Source organism: Scardinius erythrophthalmus, assembly GCF_964197995.2.
Source record: "Scardinius erythrophthalmus genome assembly, chromosome: 20".
NCBI lineage: Eukaryota > Metazoa > Chordata > Actinopteri > Cypriniformes > Leuciscidae > Scardinius > Scardinius erythrophthalmus.
In genome coordinates this window covers 4,183,535-4,203,211 of record NC_138240.1, presented here as the reverse complement: position 1 = coordinate 4,203,211, position 19,677 = coordinate 4,183,535, and the positions used below count along the sequence as shown (strand labels likewise).

Genomic DNA, 19,677 nt, shown 5'->3' with positions numbered 1-19,677 from the left:
TATCAAAATGAATATGTTCACATGAGGTGAAGAGTCCAGTCATATCGAAGCTGTTTTTAAAATCACATGACCAGATGTGTCTTGCAATTTGACCAAATTATTCAACTTGTATAGCCTGTTTCACAAAATTGATTCAAAGCAGCTCTGCAGAAAATCATGTCAATGTTTATAATATCTTCATACCTTACAGTCACGTTTAGAATATTAAAGCTAGGCGATAATATAGTTTACAGATAATAGTTTGCCTCAAGTGGAGGAGTTCAAGTATCTCGGGGTCTTGTTCACGAGTGAGGGAAGGATGGAACGGGAGATTGACAGACGGATCGGTGCAGCTTCTGCAGTAATGCGGTCGCTGTACCGGTCTGTCGTGGTGAAGAAGGAGCTGAGCCGCAAGGCGAAGCTCTCGATTTACCGGTCAATCTACGTTCCTACTCTCACCTATGGTCATGAGCTGTGGGTCATGACCGAAAGGACAAGATCCCGGATACAAGCGGCCGAAATGAGCTTTCTCCGCAGGGTGGCTGGGCGCTCCCTTAGAGATAGGGTGAGAAGCTCGGTCACTCGGGAGGAGCTCAGAGTAGAGCCGCTGCTCCTCCACATCGAGAGGGGTCAGTTGAGGTGGCTCGGGCATCTTTTCCGGATGCCTCCTGGACGCCTTCCTGGGAAGGTGTTCCGGGCATGTCCCACCGGGAGGAGACCCCGGGGAAGACCTAGGACGCGCTGGAGAGACTATGTCTCCCGGCTGGCCTGGGAACGCCTCGGTGTCCCCCCGGAAGAGCTGGAGGAAGTGTCGAGGGAGAGGGAAGTCTGGGCATCCCTGCTTAGACTGCTGCCCCCGCGACCCGGCCCCGGATAAGCGGTAGAAGATGGATGGATGGATGGATGGATGGATAATAGTTTACATTTTGCGTTGATACAAGCAATCAAGAAGTTGAGATTTGCCATATATCACGTGTGTGTGTGTGTGTGTGTGTGTGTGTGTGTGTATATATATATATATATATATATATATATATATATATATATATATATATATATAGTATATATGTACTTATGTACATGAGGATACTGTATGTATGCAGATTAAGCCAGACATACTTATGTATCCAACTTTATATAAAGAGCTGGATGATAATGTAGTTACAAATACACAAAATGAATATGTTGTTTCCTTTAATTTTATGCATTTAGCAGCTTTGGATGAAAGTGTTGGTTACACTTTATTTCTATGGTCTACTTCATACATTCTACTAACTATAAATAACTTGTCAACTAACTCAAATAGAGTATCAGTAAACTGTTCGGTTTGGGTTAGTAGAATAAGCTGACAGGTACTTGCAAAGTTACAGTCAGTAGAATGTCTGTTGGGGAGCATCAAAATAAAGTGTTATCAGATATTAGGCAGACAGTCTACTAATATTTTAAGGACTGCAAGTTGACATGTAGTTGCAAAGTTACTTCTAGAAGAATGTCTAAAGTGGACCATTGAAATAGTGCTACCAAGGCATCTGCTAAATGCATGATGGATGGATTGAAAGAAAGATTGCTAGATGGAGAGACAGATGGAGCGATAGACGTTTTTAATACAGTCAAGGCAACATGTTCAGTATGAGTTTTAGATTATCCCTCCATACACTCATTAGCCACAGTCAGTATTTAGTCTTCATTATTATTGACAGTCGACACATCGGATTACACGTCAGATGCAGATTCAAGGTGCTTTACATCAAATCAATACAATTGCATTGCCTCCCAGCACCCAGAGCAATAGAAAGGCCACAAATGACCAGTAAATAATCAAAGATCTGAAGATGGCATCGTCATACTGCCATACTAGCGAGCAACTCTGGTGTTCTTCCAACTCATGCGGTCCAGCTGGTCTTGTCCATCTCAGCCGGTCTGTATCTGAAACTGCACCTGCTGTCATGGCACCATCATAACTGCCGTCTTATTTTTCCCAGCAGAAAACTCTGAATAGAGCTCTAGCCTGTACGGTTCAAAAGGAATTCAGTGTGCAATGTACATGGTACTTAAGATACATTTGATTCCCTGCTGGCATACCACATTTGCCAATATCTGGATTACAGTATACACCATAATACATCTGATTCAGAAACTCACCTGATCTTCTGTATATATATATATATGTTCCTATATATATATATATATATATATATATATATATATATATATATATATATATAGGAATGAAGCCAGTCTTGATTAGTATCATGCAGTATACACTAAAAAATGTTTTTGTTGCAAATAAGAAACAGAATTTAAATCAGAAAAAAAGGACATTTTACAAGAAAATACTATTATAGTTTTTCTACTTCAAAATGTCATGTTTAATCAGTCGGTGCGCCTGATTCCCGCACTCGGGCCTGACGTCACTTTGTTTACGTTCACTATATAGACAGTGGTCCACAAATGTTGCGAATTTGGACAAATCATGTATCTTTTAAAAGGTCTATGTATTTAGCGTCAGTATCCAGTCTCTGTTGTATGATAGAAATGCTTCAGCAACAGTAATATAGTAATCTGTGTCAATGCCATTTCAAAGAAACTTGCCATTTCTTTGTAATTGTTTGTGAAATTTAGCAATTTCTAAGTGAAAAATTTTCAATGCCACTTTTTTTCTATATCTTTATCATTATATTTATAGTCCTTCATGTGAACAGGCCTTTAATCTTTGAATTTGGTATTGTGCACTGTAAATGTTGACTCATGATGTATTGCTTGTTATATATTACTCATTTATAATTCACTAAAAGCGCCTGCTAAATGAGTAAATGTAACTTGGCTGATCAGTTGTGTAGACAACAAACATGTAGCCTATGTAGAATTTGTTATCGAAATCTGTTCATCCAAACATAAAAAAGTTCCTTTTTACATTAAAAAACACGAATATGCAGTTCTGCTCATGCATAACTAGCTATTAAAAGTATTAAACAAAACTCTGAGCATCTTTCAAAGATTTGATGACACTGACCTAACATTTCTCAAGTTCTAAGTTTGACCTCTGAAATGGCTTTTGTTTCCAAATTACCTTTGTTCTCAATGTTGTACAAAGCCAGCCAATCAGGTTGAACCTATTGATTTGGCTGTTTTTTTGTGTGCTTTGCATTACAGTAAATTAATGACCTATGGCTGTTATGAATTACTGTGTAGTATATAGCAAAAGCATTGCACTGTATCTGGAGAATAATTATAATATTATACGCTAGTCATGGAACTTTTATCAAGCACATCAGAACTTGATTAGTTGTAGATTGTATTGTTTTGCAAGTCAAACATGTTTTTTTCTATCTACCCTATCTGTACTTTACATACAGAACTTTTCAGAATAGAATTTGTCTCATGCAGTCAGAAAGTATTCACATTTCAGCTGATACAGCTCTAATGAAAATCTGGTATTCTGTGCAGTGTGATTTTTGTATTAGTGGACTGCATTAGTTCCATTAGGGAAACAGCCTGCACGAGAGGAACAGCAAATGGAGGTTGAGAGGCCTAGAACGATCGCAGTCGGCTGCTGATTCAAGCACAATGATGTGAATTAGTGCAATCTATGCGCTGGAACATATTTAAGAACCTCCGAAATCTCAGCAATCAGAGGCGTAGGACTTAGAGTGCTCTCCACCACAGTGGTTGTACTGTATATCTGAGAGGGATACAAATACGAGATGATATTTATGGGTTTATTTTAAGAGCTCATCCTCACGTCATTCCAAACTCAGTTTTGTTCTGTGTTCGTGCAACACAGATGATGTCCTGGCTGGAAAGCTTTCCTGTCGCTCAAACAGTAGAGCGTTGGCGCTTGCAACGCCAAGGTCATGGGTTTGATTCCCAGGGAAAGCAAGAACTGATAAGAATGTAAATGTGTACCTTGAAATGCAATGTAAGTCGCTTTGGATAAAAGCATCTGCCAAATGCATAAATGTAAATGTGAAAGGAAAAGAGTAAAATTCACAATAAGAGTATCATAAAAGTAGTATATAGGCCTATGTATTAGGTAAAGAAGAACTTTGTGTAAAGAAGAACAAAACATTTGTCATATTAGCTGAAAATCCCATCCTCCAAAACTCAAATCTCATTCTGATATATAGAGCATCAAGACGCATCATGGCGTTTGATGGCAGTGATATCATTGGTTGGTCTGCAAACCTTAATGTGACACATTTGAATTTCCAAATGTAAGTGTGAGTGAGATTTTAGAGCTACAGCATCAGAGGTGAGCTCTGACATTATTTTTCAGCCTCAAAATTGCACAGTTTGAGTTTGTGCACCATACTGGGTCTCACAGAATGGTTTTCTCTTTTTCCTGATGACTGATAAGTAAGACCCATTCAGTCTTCAGTGAATGGATTTTTACCAGAAAACACTGTATTTATTTATAATAATAATAATTTTAGTTGTATTATTCAGTTTTAATATAAACTATTTTTGACAAAAAAAAAAAAAAAAAGTTCTTGTGTCAATGATTGTGTTTTCTCTCCGTTTTAATCCTCTTTTATCATAGACTGAATATTGTGGTGCTATGATAATGTTGGAGATTGTTGGCACTCAGTCTTGAATTCTGTCAGCTTTTCTTTACCCTAGTGATAATGAAATGTACCCTGTTTCTCCCTCCTACGCTGACAATAGATGTTTGTTTTAATATTTTTTTGAGAATATAGGAGAGATATTGCTTAATTTTCTAAATAGCTCGTCATATACCTTCACATACCCTCATAATCGCCTGCTCAGATTTCAGTGATGAAAATATTCCTTTACTTTCTCCAACTGATGAGATATACCTGCTTTTGCCAGAGATATTATATGTTTGACAGAGAACTCACCATTGTACAGACAGAAGAAATAGGCAAAACTGGATTATGAGAGTATACTCATATTTTATATGACCACAAATTAGTTTCTGTATCCATGGCCAGGCACTCATATAAAGAAGTGTCAATACTACTGATGCCATTTATTAGCTTACGATCCATTTGATTCTGTGTGACAAAAGGTAGGCAATTAATAAAAACATCAGTGTAGTGATAGTGGCCTCAGTAACCTACAGTGACGTCATTATAAACATGCACAGAAATAATGGTGGTGGCGTTTTGCACTAATTCCCCAGTTATACAAATACTGTCTGTTGTACACACACAGTCTGTTGGTGCATATACTGCATACAAAACTGACAAGAACAAAAAAAAAAAAAAATTGTTTGCTGACTTGATGCAACTTTTGGGAGTTTTGGTGCATCAGTTCGCCTGCAAACACAATTGAAAAACACAAAGTGGGTGGGAACTAGTTGTGGGATTTGGCAAAGTTTGCAAGGTTAATGGCTTAAAGTCTTTGACATTGTCCCAAGAGCAGGTACACTGCAAACAAATAATTTTCTTACTTGGTATTTTTGTCTTTTCCAGTACAAAAATCTAAATATTCTTGATTAAGATACATTTACTTGAGAAGCAAAGTTTCTGAGTTGCTGTGGTTTTCATTGATGGAGCTTAAGTATTGAATTATTAGTGCATAAAAAAATTGTCGGTAACACTTTATTTCGGTGGTCCATATTAGACATTTTACTAACTATAAGTAACTTTGTCACTACATGTCAACTAGCAGTCATTAGAGGATTAGTTGACTGTCTGCTTAATATATGTTAACACTTTATTTGTATGGTCCTCCAACAGACGTTATACGGACCATAAGTAACTTTGCAACCCCATGTCAGCGTATTCTACTAACCCTAACCTTCAGTCTACTAATACTGGCGAATAATACTCCAATGACTGCTAGTTGACATGTAGTTGCAAAGTTACTTATAGTTAGAAAACTGTCTAAAGTGGACCATTGAAATAAAGTGTAACCGAGTTTTTCATTTGAGCTACTTTTTGTGACTTAAATTAGCTGTTACAAGTTCCCTAATGTGGGGTGGCTCACTCTACATTATCATGTGGTTTATTCAGAAATTATTTGCATGCATATTGCATGAATGTAGAAGCATTCATTCATGTCTTTTCTAATGGCTAATGAAATTTTCACAAGCTCATCTGTCTGAAGACTGTCCACAAGACGCAGAACAGCAGAGCATGCATTATCTATAGCGTTTAGGTGTTCTCTACAGGTACCTGAGACATAACTTTTAGCTATTTACTTCATCACTTGTGTCGTCTGCTTATGTAATTAGACTGATGCCATTTAAATATCACCAAAGCCTTATAAAAAAACCAACGTCTCTACATAATTACTTGTACAGCAATGCACAAGTTCATAAATGCTGAAGCATTTCAAATGGAGAGCTGTCAAGTACAACAAATATATATATATATATTTTTAATAATCCCTTAGTTTGTAATAACAAACAAAAATCATGTTTTCGGCAATGCACTTATAATGGAAGTCTAAGGGCAACATTACAAATCATTACTTTGCAACAACACTTTGTTTAGAGCACTTATGAATTCCTCCAAAATAAAAATGTGTTATTTGAGCTGTGCTGTAAGTGTCTCAATGATCATTTTATTGGCTGGACTCTAGTCTCGTATCAGCATGTGGTTTGTGGCTTTACTTTGCAACAGTGTATTTTTATGCATTTTTTGACGTTTGCATTGAACTTGCAATACAGATCCACATCTGTGCCGATTTGACCGCTATAATCAGAGTTTGTTGCAATCATCCAACCCCAGGGAGAAGGAAAACTTTACAACAGGCGGTCACAAGAAAACCCTTGATCAGACCTTGAATTTTGGGCAATTTTAGAAGTGAGTGGGAAAACAACTACTACAACGACAATTAGGTGAAACTGTGGAATGTATCCTGACAAAGCTCTGTGATGTTGTGTAGAGTAGAGCTTTTTTTCTCAATGTTATTCCCACAGCTTGCTCCCACTCTTTCATTTCCACACATCCTTTTCCCAATTCCTTACAAAACAAGCTTACACTTTTAGACTTTCTCACATTGACCTGTTTTCCCATGTACCTCTCATTCATTATCCAGACTGTATACCTCATGAATCTGAAAGTCTTCACTGTCAGTCTCTGTTTTTGGAAAGATGGAGAATGATAAGGGTAATTATAATCGAAGAAAGATGGTGTTCAGTTTTGGTGTTCTGGGCAAAGTTGTTGTTTCCGTTTCCTATGTTTTTAGAATTATATACATTTATAACAATCGTTTATGGACTGAAATCTCCTTAATGTCATCTTTCAACCAATAAGCCTCTGTCCTTCAGCCATAGAATGGCAATTTGAATGATAATATTATCAGATCATATGTTCGGTTCAAGTATTTGAGGACTTTAATTAATCATAATGGTCAAACATACTCACTGTACAAAGATACTTTTTTTTTTCTGTAGAAAAAGGCTATACGATGTGCCATTTGAAATATTTATAATTTGAATAGCCTATGTTTTCAGTTGAGTGCATCCTTGCTTAATGAAAGTGACAGTAAAGACACTTTTACAAAAGATTTCTATGTCAAAATGCTGTTCTTTTGAACTTTCTATTCATAAAAGAATCCTGAACAAAATCATGGTTTCTGCAGAAATGCGAAGAAGCACAACTGTTTTCAACATTGATAATAATCAGAAATGTTTCTTGAGAAGCAAATCATCATATTAGAATGATTTCTGAAGGATCATGTGACACTGAAACCTGGAGTAATGATGCTGATTCAGCTTTACATCACAGGAATAAATTACATTCAAAATTGCATAATGCAAAATTGAATTTTTAAGTCATTTCAACTTAAATTACATTGAACTAACTTAAAAAATTGTATAAATTATAAAAAACTTGGAAATTGCTTAACTTATTTTGATGCGTTACAGCAGTGTAAAAACATGTTGACATAACTTATTGATCATATAATTTACAGGTCAATAATATTTCGCAATATTAAAGTTTTTCTATATTTTTTACCAAATAATTCAGCCTTGGTGAGCATAAGAGACTTCTTTAAAAAAAAAATGTAAACAATCTTTTGAACAGTAGTGCATGTTATTTAAATGAATTTATTTATTTAAAGGAACACACCGACTTTTTGGGACTTTAGCTTATTCACCGTACCCCCCAGAGTTAGATAAGTCCATCCATACCCTTTTCATCTCCGTGCGTGCCATAACTCTGTCTTACGTAGCCACCACTAGCCTAGCTTAGCACAAAGACCTGAGGTAAACTCCGCCCAAGTAGCAGTGCTTCGCCTTCTGAGAATATAGTTCCCAGTATGTATACGGTTAGAAGATGGCTGTGTCTCATGTGACCTTGTTATTTGTACACGCAGTGACTATACAAATCACAACATGTAAATAGGAAAATGTTGGCGTTATTTTGTCACTTATTAGGCGCAGTATGCTAGCTGGAGCCATTTACCTCAGGTCTTTGTGCTAAGCTAGGCCAGCGGTGTTCCTTTAAACTATCTATTTATTTTTAGTTTAAGCTTGTCAGCCAAAATGAGGTTTGGGCAGGGTTTTGCAATTCCATTTGGTAATGTTAGATGCCCAGAAGCTACACACTCATGCTTTTGTAGGACATTTATGGTTGTTTGGAGTTGTCGGTGTACCAGTCAGCTGTCATTACAGGAGTCTGGGGCTGGTTTAAGATGCCACATGATTGTTGGGTTAGTAGTTGGTAGAAACTGTTGTTAGTTTAAAGTGAAGCACTACAAAGAGGATTGCGGTCTGAGCAGTGCGGTCGACGTGAACTTCAAATCCCTGTCTATTTCATCCGCGAGAAAGGTGATAACAATTGATCAAAGCTTGGGGGGAAATTAGATGGAGAGAAAGAGAAACCTGGCATTGACTGTCGAAAATCCAATATGGGATGTTCTATGCGTGTGAAAAGAAAGGGTTAAAAGGTTGAGATGTGTCAGTGCTGAAATGACGGTGACACTCGTAGAACGAATGAAAAAATAAATTCAGTTTTTCATTCTCAAAGGATGTTTCAGGTTACAGCCTGTGCTTTAACCCCACTGTGCTTTTGTGCACGGGGATCAGACGCCGCTGTGGATAAAATCTTTTGCCTAATAATATACAGGCTCTTTATTATTAGGCAAAAGATTTTATCCACAGCTCTATCTTTAATAGAGCTAATGAAGGATTATATATAATCTAAGCATGGATTAGTAGTTAAATTGATACCTAAATTACCCATAATCAAAATTAAGTCCAGAGAAAAAGACAGTTGTCTACTGGGTGATTGGTTGTGTGTTCACATTTGTAAACCATCATCTTTGTGTCATGGAGTGAGACGCTGAACCTCAGGTGATTCCAGAGGGATTGTGTCTGTAATTACACTTTGGAGATATTTTATAGGTTTTGTAATTGTGAAAGTAAAGCCTCTGATTGTACTGCTTAATGATAGTGTTGAATGTGAAAATAAGAATAAATCAATGATGAGCGTAGCAATAATTAGATCCTTCTCATTGCATTGCTTATTGAGTTAAAAGGGCATACACAAAATCATACTGTTTGCAAAGGCTTTCTGTGTGCTGGGAAAATCAACATGATTAATATGTTTATGACTATTGGGACTGATGTTCTAACAACTTGATTATATATTTACCACATTCATTCATTAAAAAAGCTAAATAATATAAATGCATCATATTCGGTGCTTACTGTTGCTGTGGATTGAGTATGAGGTTTTTAAATGGAGTTTAGTGTACTCTGGTGGATCATAGATGTAGTACATCACCGTGAAAAGTCAGTAGCTCCTCTGCACACTATGACATTTTTTTGTTCAAAAGTAACAACATTTAAATTTGGTTTATTAAAGAATGTTCTTCCGCAAAATGCACAGTTTTGTTTTTAATAGCAAGAGGGACAAAAATTACATAGTGTACCTTTAAATCTGCACCAATAATCCATTTAAAAATCAAAGTATTCTCAGTGTATTAAGTAGTCCTCTAATAATCTAGTTTCTTTCACCAAATAAATTGGTTTTTGGAACAGTGATGATGTCAAAACTGTCATGCACAATGTACAATTCATATAGGATACTTTTATGGGCTTTTTACAACAGCCACCATTACAGTTTACTCCCTTTATGAGATCAGCTCGGAAAATTTGCAAAATAATTTCTATTGTGTTCAACTTACATTAAAGGTACAATATGTAACATGCAGTTGTTCACTTACATTATCCCAAAAGTTCACAAAGATTTATAAATCCAGAGAAATTCCCGTTTTAAATAATGGCTTGTCATTGTCGCATACCAGTGACTTAATATTGGTGCTATCCTTGGTTTCCGCTTGTAGAAACCAGAAGTATGATTGATCTGTAGACAGAGACTCCACTCTCGCAGGTTTTTTAATAAACAGGTAAGTATAAATATATATTATTTATTGTACACATACAGTTACAGTATATTGAACTTGTTTGTACTTCAGTAACACATTTTATCAAGTCTGGTGACCAAGTCTATGTGAAATTATAGACCTGTGTGTTGCACAAAAAATGCATCTGAGGTGTGCACCTGAGACACGTCTCTTTGTAGGCCAGGGGGCGTGGTTAGCTGGTACCTCTTACGTCATAGGGCACCACAACTTCCAATAGGAAAATTCAACTGCAGTAGCCACCGTTCAACCTGAAGAGGGCAGCACTCAGACGTTTTTACACCATATATTGTAGGATAAAAACACTTTATACCCAAATGTCAAACAAATTACTTGAATCAATGAACAGCATAAATAAAGCCCCAGTCTTACAGATCATTAACTAAAAAAAGTTGTTTTAGGGTTTAGTTACCCTTTAAATACTTCCACACTAGCCTGGATGCCAGCCAAACTTAGCCCCGCCCACAACATTTTTAGGTCGGGAAGTTCCGTCTGGGCTTGATCCGTTGTGGAGCAATTGGCTCTATCCACGATCGCTTTACGCGTTTTGTCTCAGCCCGCCCAGTTACATCCGGTGCTGCGTCAGAAGCCGTTTTTGCATTAGGTGGAGATAATGGCAAATTACACTCTCTGTTTACAAGAACTTCCAGCGGTTAACGTGAATGATGTTAACAATATTGTGAGGCAGTTAACTGTCACAAATATGAGTAAGAAAGAGAAGTTCTTTAAATTAAAAATTTCGAGCTACATCGACAACTTTGAGGGTGAGTATTCTCTCATATCACGCGAAATCCGACTAGCGAATCAGTTTCTAAAATCGTTGTCTCCGTTTCTGAGAAAATGAATTTTATTAAAGTGAATTGTCCTATAGAATGCGCTATGCGGAAGTAAAGACGCCGGCTGAGATCCTACCGGAAATATGTCAGCAGCGTTCGTGCATAGAGCCTATTATGCTCGAACCAGAGCTGTTTGGACCAATCAAATTGTCAGGGTTGTCTTTATACGATGATGGACAGATGATCAACAGTAACGTACGTCACCAACTGTCACGAACCGCACACGGATGAAAGCAGGTGAAATCCAAAGTGCAGTAAGATGAGTTTTATTAGGGTAATCCAAAAGCGAAGTCAAGACAGGCAGGGTTCAATATCCAGGACTCAATACAAAACAGTGAACAGGCTAGGCAGGAAACACGGGAACAGAAGCGGCGTGACATAAAACATTGATCCACAAAGAACACAAGACAAACAGGGCTTTAAATACAAGAATGACAAGGGGATAACGACAGACAGCTGGTGATTACAAACTACAGACACCTGGGTGTAATTCACAGACAGAATTGTGGGAGATGAAGTTCTAAGTGCAAGACACCGTGAAGGTAAGGAGGACATCTAGTGGAGACCTGGGGAACACAACCAGACACTGTGACATGACCCCCCTTCTACGGAGTGGCTCCCAGACACTCCAAGACATAACATGGAACAAGACAAAAGTTCAGGAGGGAGGTGACACGGTGGAGGATCAGGGGGAGGGACGGGGGGCCAGGTCCATGAAGGGAAACGGGGACAGGGAGTGACAGTTCATCTGGCGGCCAGGGCGGAGAAGACAGTCCATCGGGCGGCCAGGGCGGAGCAGACAGTCCATCGGGCGGCCAGGGCGGAGCAGACTTTCCCTCGGGCGGCCAGGGCGGAGCAGACTTTCCCTCGGGCGGCCAGGGCGGAGCAGACAGTCCATCGGGCGGCCAGGGCGGAGCAGACAGTCCATCGGGCGGCCAGGGCGGAGACTTTCCCTCGGGCGGCCAGGGCGGAGACTTTCCCTCGGGCGGCCAGGGCGGAGACTCTCCCTCGGGCGGCCAGGGCGGAGACTTTCCCTCGGGCGTCCAGGAAGGAGACTTTCCCTCGGGCGTCCAGGGAACAGGCACCGGCTCAGGAACAGACACCACCGGCTCAGACATCACCGGCTCAGGAACAGATTCCACCGCCCCAGGAACAGACACCACCGGCTCAGACACCACCGGCTCAGGAACAGACACCACCGGCTCAGGAACAGACACCACCGGCTCAGGAACAGACACCACCGGCTCAGGAACAGACACCACCGGCCCAGGAACAGACACCACCGGCTCAGGAACAGACACCACCGGCTCAGACACCACCGGCTCAGACACCACCGGCTCAGACACCACCGGCTCAGACACCACCGGCTCAGACACCACCGGCTCAGACACCACCGGCTCAGACACCACCGGCTCAGACACCACCGGCTCAGACACCACCGGCTCAGGCACTGGAACTCGCACCACCGACTCGGGCACTGGAACTGGCACCACCGGCTCGGGTACTGGAACTGGCTCGGGCACTGGAACTGGCACCACCGGCTCGGGCACTGGAACTGGCACCACCGACTCGGGCACTGGAACTGGCACCACCGACTCGGGCAGTGGAACTGGCACCACCGGCTCGGGTACTGGAACTGGCACCACCGGCTCGGGCACTGGAACTGGCTCGGGCACTGGAACTGGCACCACCGGCTCGGGCACTGGAACTGGCACCACCGGCTCGGGCACTGGAACTGGCACCACCGGCTCGGGCACTGGAACTGGCACCACCGGCTCGGGCACTGGAACTGGCACCACCGGCTCGGGCACTGGAACTGGCACCACCGGCTCGGGCACTGGAACTGGCTCGGGCACTGGAACTAGCACCACCGGTTCAAATGTGTGCGAAGCCCACACACACACCATGGCTGTGGCCATAATAGCCAGTGTCGCGGTCACTGAAGGCTCAGGAACAGACACTGGCTCCGGCTCAGGAACAGACACTGGCTCCGGCTCAGGAACAGACACTGGCTCCGGCTCAGGAACAGACACTGGCTCCGGCTCAGGAACAGACACTGGCTCCGGCTCAGGAACAGACACTGGCTCCGGCTCAGGAACAGACACTGGCTCCGGCTCAGGAACAGACACTGGCTCCGGCTCAGGAACAGACACTGGCTCCGGCTCAGGAACAGACACTGGCTCCGGCTCAGGAACAGACACTGGCTCCGGCTCAGGAACAAACTCTGGCTCCGGACTAACAGCCGGCTGCACGTGCACGGTCTTAGAGATGACAGCCGGCCGCACGTGCACGGGCTTCGGAACCTTGTCTGGTTGCACGGGCTTCGGGGTCACGGACACCGTCTCGAGATCGAGGTCAGGATCGGGAAACTTCCTCCTCCTCCGCCGTCTCTGATGGCGAGTGGACGACTCTTGACTGGGTGGAGCCCGTGGCGGAGGAATTTCGGCATCGAAAGATGGCCAGACCGAGTAATGGGACTGGACCTCCTCCCGACCCTCCCCGCCTCCTCTACGACCTCCCCGAGTTCCACGGAATTTGGCCAAGCGGGTCCCCTTGAAGGACTCATCATGACGGGGTGCGTGATCCGACACAAAACTCTCTGTGGGCTGAGGCTCAGGGGGCTTGATGATGAATCTTTCGTCTGTTCTCTGAGCCCACAGAGCAAAACACTCAAAAATGTTCATCCTGGGTTGGGACTCACTGAAAGACGGATCTGGTGGTGGTTGTCTCCGCTCACCTCTTGCAGTGGAGAAATAGCGACGGGAACTCATACTGCTTGGATTTTCTTGGTGGATCAATCTGTCACGTACCGCACACGGATGAAAGCAGGTGAAATCCAAAGTGCAGTAAGATGAGTTTTATTAGGGTAATCCAAAAGCGAAGTCAAGACAGGCAGGGTTCAATATCCAGGACTCAATACAAAACAGTGAACAGGCTAGGCAGGAAACACGGGAACAGAAGCGGCGTGACATAAAACATTGATCCACAAAGAACACAAGACAAACAGGGCTTTAAATACAAGAATGACAAGGGGATAACGACAGACAGCTGGTGATTACAAACTACAGACACCTGGGTGTAATTCACAGACAGAATTGTGGGAGATGAAGTTCTAAGTGCAAGACACCGTGAAGGTAAGGAGGACATCTAGTGGAGACCTGGGGAACACAACCAGACACTGTGACACCAACGACCGCTTGAGTTGAATTCGTTTACAACAAAGTTGAATGCCGCTGGAGAATTGAGATTTCACGAGTTCACACTTACGAATAAGTCAGATAGAATAAATGCATATTTGGCGTGCTGTCCGAGGAGAGGCTCCGAGCTCGGTATTCGGCCCGAACCCAAAGTACTCCCCCCGTATTCCTGGCTGTGGAAGAACAAGCCGAGAGTGAGTGGAGGGATGCTGGAAACTGTCAAGGAATGTTAGGTGAGTTGACAGAGTGAATAAATATATGCTTCCTCTCATGCTGATAGGGTAGACATGGTAATTGTTTGATGACAAGTTGATTGGATTGATTGAATGTGCTCCTCCCGAACTTTATAAAACATCATGTATAGATTCCGCCATCGCGTCTGTTATAGAAGATATCGACAGCGCATTCATTTTAAAAGAGGAACAGAGAACCGCGATCAAGGCATTTGTTGATCGGAAACATGAATGAAGAACATATGTCACTTACTCCGTTGCTCTGATTGGTTGTAGGTCTATCCAATTGAGTGCAGAGGCATTTTCTTTAGTGTATTTACTAGTTGCATATATCAAATATATATAATATCAAATCTGATATTATTTTAATCTCCATATGCTATTAAACAGTTGATATGGTTCTTTAATGCTTCTCTAGCAGAAGACACTAGCAGGCTTTAAATCTCAGTTGCGCTCCTATTAGAACTATTCTATTCTATTCTATTTTATACTTTTATGAATTCTATTAAGAAAACATGAGAAAAAGGAGAATAAAGACTGAGAGTCAATGTTCAGAAAATATTCATTATTATTATGTTTTGAACTATGTTGTATAGTTGTTTTCTGTTGTCAAACTCAAAAAAAAAAAATTAAAATTCCATTATTTTATATGAGAAAGTTAATAATTGTATTTTATTGTGAAAATATTTTAGTTTGTCTTGTATATTTTGATTTTATTAGATCAGACAGCATTATAAGCTGTTATACTACAGGGCCGTTGAATGCTTGAATCTGATTGGTTGATGAACGTTCTTAGGTGTGCATTATTTTCAGGGAAACGCACAGCTAAAGTAGTTCCAGGCAGGTCTTGACCGCATTACAGTTCCATATCACTTCGCGCAGTTAACGGTAATAACGGAAAATAGGATACAATTCATAACAAGAAAAAACATGCAGCCGCATGCGCTTGATCTGCAATTTTCAATGTCTAGCTTCACAATCAATGGAAACATGCAGTTTAATTTTAATAAATAAAGGACATTCCTATCTATAATCAATAGAAAATTAAACTGAATATAGGCTAAATAAATGGATAGTCCTGCAGCACGGATTTTTATTGCAGATATTATAACAAATAAATAATTATTGATAGGCCTTACTTGTTAAAAGGCTTTTTTTTTTTTTTTTTTTTGGCTATAGTCTACTGTCATCTGTCAATAATGAAAAAAAAAAAAGAATGAACGAATTAATTAAAACGAATTGAATTAATAAATAAATAATAATATCGACGCACATGCTTTTCTGTCTCATTATTGCAACATCTCTCTCTAATAACTGCATAAAGCCGAGCCGAGGACACACTTTAAGGCCGGTTATGAATGTAATTTGATGTCTGATCATGCCCAAACGCGTGTTCAGCGCGTTCAGTCTGTGTTCAAAGTCGGTGTTTAAAATCTGCTGCAGTCGATGAAAACAGTCAGAGAATGTGTCAGCTAGTCGTGTGTCCCAGCATTAGTCTGCTATCAGTGGCTCAAACCTCCGTTACTAACTCTAAAATGACGTTTTGGAATTCGCAACGGAGGCATTGGTTTGCTAGATGCGTAAGAAATTAGTCCTACATACAAGAGCGTTTTAATGACAAAAACTTTACAAACGTCTTGAAATACGTAATCTGAACAATGTTTCGAGGTGTGGTAACTGTAGTATAAGCGGAATAATTGACTTCAGGCCGTTGAATTATTAGAAAAATAATGCACACCCGAGGTGAACGGCCACTCCGCTTCGCGTCGTGACCGCATTACCACCTCAGGTGTGCATTATTTTTCTAATAATTCAACGGCCTGTCGTCAATTATTCCTTACTTATGTTACAATGTACCCCTCACATGTTACAATGTGCCCCAACTATTGTCACATTTCACTTCCATTCTTTCGGGTTATATCAAGAAAAAAAGTATACACTCTATTAAAAAAAAAAAACATTATTGTACTAGCCCTGTGAAAAAATAAATACTCTGAACAAACTGATTTTAAATCTAGAACAAACTAGATTTGCACAAACTGAGAAAGTCAAAAAGCGTTAGGTTGTGCCCCACTCTCCCATATAGCATTACATTTCACGTTCCTTGCAGCTAATTTCATTACGATGACATAAACTAGTGTGATCAAATATACATGCAGCCTAATACAAAAACTAAATTATCAGCTGATATAGTTTATATGATTTGTGAATTCCATACATCTCTGGATGGTGAAAACGACATATCCCATCGTTCCACTCTCCATAGCGTCATCGTCTTTGTTATTGTTTTGAAAATGCGACCTCTAGCTGCGAAAAAATTACAGATTGTACCTTTAACACAGACCTCCATTTATGCTTTACATAAAAAGACAAATTGATTTATTAACTCTGAGCTCTTTCAGCAATGTTCATTGGATCATAATTGGATGCACTTCATAAACTAGTTTGAATCTATACAAAGTAGACACACAATTATGAGAGTTTTGACTTTACATTTCTTCCCACACTTCAATTTGTGTTATTGCATAAACATTAGTGTGTAAACTAGGGGTAATTTTTTTAATATTATTTTTTTTTACATGTTTTTGAAAGAAGACTTTTATTTGATCACAAATGCAGCAAAAAAAATATATTGTAAAAAATGCAGTAAACCAGTAATGTATACTTTTTTAAATGTAATTTATTCCTGTGATCAAAGCATGATCATTACTCCATCATTACTCCTGTCACATGATCCTTCAGAAATCATTCTAATATGATGAATAAATTATTATTATTGTTATTTTTATGTCTTAATTATTCCAAGCTTTTGACCGGTATATACACTACATTTGAGGTTTTACATAAAGTGATGTTCACTATGAAATTAAGAGCAAACATGCTCCACTTCAAACATAAAATTTAAAATGCTGCAGTTTCTCAAACGAAACAGCAGATGGCAGACTTTCTCCATTTTTTAAAATGACCTCAGCTGACTGTCGAGACTGGGATGAGAGAGTTGGAAGAGGTAAAGAGATGTTCTCAAGAGACCTCTGTGGCTATAGCCTAATTGATGTTAATTAAAATGTTTGGTCTTGCCTATTCAATTTTTTTTTATGAGCTGAAGAACAAGTTGATTATTTTCTGTGGCATGTCACACATAGAGCTTCACATGAATTGAACCTGGAGTATTACTTTAAATGATAAACTCATTTTGACAAAGAAGTGTGGATGAAAATGGATTTCTGATGGTGTATGCAAATCAAATTAATTTCTCGGTATACGCCAAAACCTGGGTCAAGTGTCATCTGGTCATATAATAGCACAATGATATCATTCAAATGCCTGAGTTCAGGATTGAATTTGATTGGGGTCGTTTACCCAGACACCTTTGCACTAATTCATAACAGCTGGAATTAAGAGTAAAATGACAGACAACTTTGTCAAGGTAGAACAGAAAAGGCCGGGGCCTTCAGTCATGTCACATAAGAGATTACAGCAATGAGATAGTGCCCACAAAAAACATATTAGACACAATTTTTCAGAGAGACAGGGCCAATGGAATCATATCCAGCTGGCTTATGGAGGTCAGATTGATCCGGCTCCACAAGTATATCAAAGGCATTAACTGGAACTGATGAAAATGTTGGCCAGAGGAGAAAAGACACAAGAGAAAATTCAGATCAAACTCACAGCATCAGAAGGCTCGAACTGTTGTCATCCAATTGTTGTGTGAGGAAATGTCTTCTCATAAAGCAATTGCTAGTGATAGTGATGCTTGGCTTAGTAAACCAAAAATAATTATAATAATAATTATATTTGTTTTCAAATGACACTAACCTGCTTAAGTTACTCTCTTTTGCAATTAAAAAATAAAACAGCTTGTTCTTGTTTGGTGGAATTTGTTTTGTAGAAAGGAACTGCAATTGGATTAATCAAGTTAATTAAGACATCTCATTTGCAATTACACAAATGAATGAAACTTTCACAGATATTTCACAGATAGATCAGAAAATGACTTCATCAGCTTTAGGGATCAGAATGAAAGAAGATAACATGTTGATTTATCAGAGGTCTTAACAAATGTTCAGTCTCAATCAGAAACGGGATGTTTCCTCTGTGCTGACAAATCAACAGAATATGGAATTAAACCTCTGTGCGCAATGTTTTACCTCAAATCAGAAATAAATAATTTATTCTGCAAACTGTTTTTCTCAGATGGAAGACACAGCATGTGTGATTAAATTAACATTTGGATTTTAAGTCATAAAAAACTAGATGACATCTCAAGCTAGATGAAATCCAAACTTTTAGAAAGAGTTTCAGTTATGTTGATTATTAAATCAACTTGGTCTCAGATGTTTCTCTGAAAATTCCATTTATTTTTTATATCAGACACAAATGAGACAATCCCTAAAAGTATAAAGCTATAACATTAATGTGGATAGCAGCTCAGTTGCTTCATAATGTAATGCATTTATTATGCATTTCTGAACTCCCTGAACTCTTCCGGGAATGAACACGTCACAAACATGTTCAAAACAATGACCAATCACAACACACTGATCCAGCTGACCAATCAGAGCACATTGTGCTTTTCAGAAGGAGGGGCTTCATAAAGACAGGAACTAAACAGGGGTGTGTTTCTTGTGCAATGACATAACTCGCTGCTTAAAGCTGCAGTCCGTAGTTTTTCCTCTCTGTCGCCATCTCTGTTCGAAATCTGCAATTGCAGTTATTCGCGGAATTATCAGATTTATGTGGGTTAAGCCTTGGCATGGCACAGCGTGGATGAATCCAATGTTTTGAGGAGAATGTGCGGTTGTCAGTCGCCACGCCGGTGTGGATATTGTCATTCGCAATCACAGATTCTACTTTTTGGAAGTATGACCAACATAAGAATTTTCACCCGAAAATGTCATCTGAACAAGTAAGTAACATCCACTTTTGTTCTGACCAACTAAGGGAAAAAGTATTGCAGTATATCGCACTATTATTAATTAAATCTAACGATTGCTTATCATATCACGTCAAACCATGCAAATCACACCTTGTTCTCAAATTGTTAATGTTAACAACATCAGCATTGCGTGATTTAATGCCCTTCCG

The 19,677-nt window shown here is 39.8% G+C and overlaps 1 protein-coding gene across 1 annotated transcript in view; it reads right to left on the bottom strand.

Moving 5' to 3' along the window:
- lrrtm4l2 (leucine rich repeat transmembrane neuronal 4 like 2) overlaps nucleotides 1-13,930 on the bottom strand; it is a gene marked incomplete at both ends in the record, with an annotated part of 72,533 nt that extends 58,603 nt beyond the window's left edge. Inside the window, one exon of the mRNA XM_081348564.1 lies at nucleotides 13,359-13,930. Coding sequence (XP_081204690.1) covers nucleotides 13,359-13,930 — 572 coding nt within the window. The remainder of the gene's footprint in view (nucleotides 1-13,358) is intronic.
- Between the last annotated feature and the right edge of the window lie 5,747 nt (nucleotides 13,931-19,677).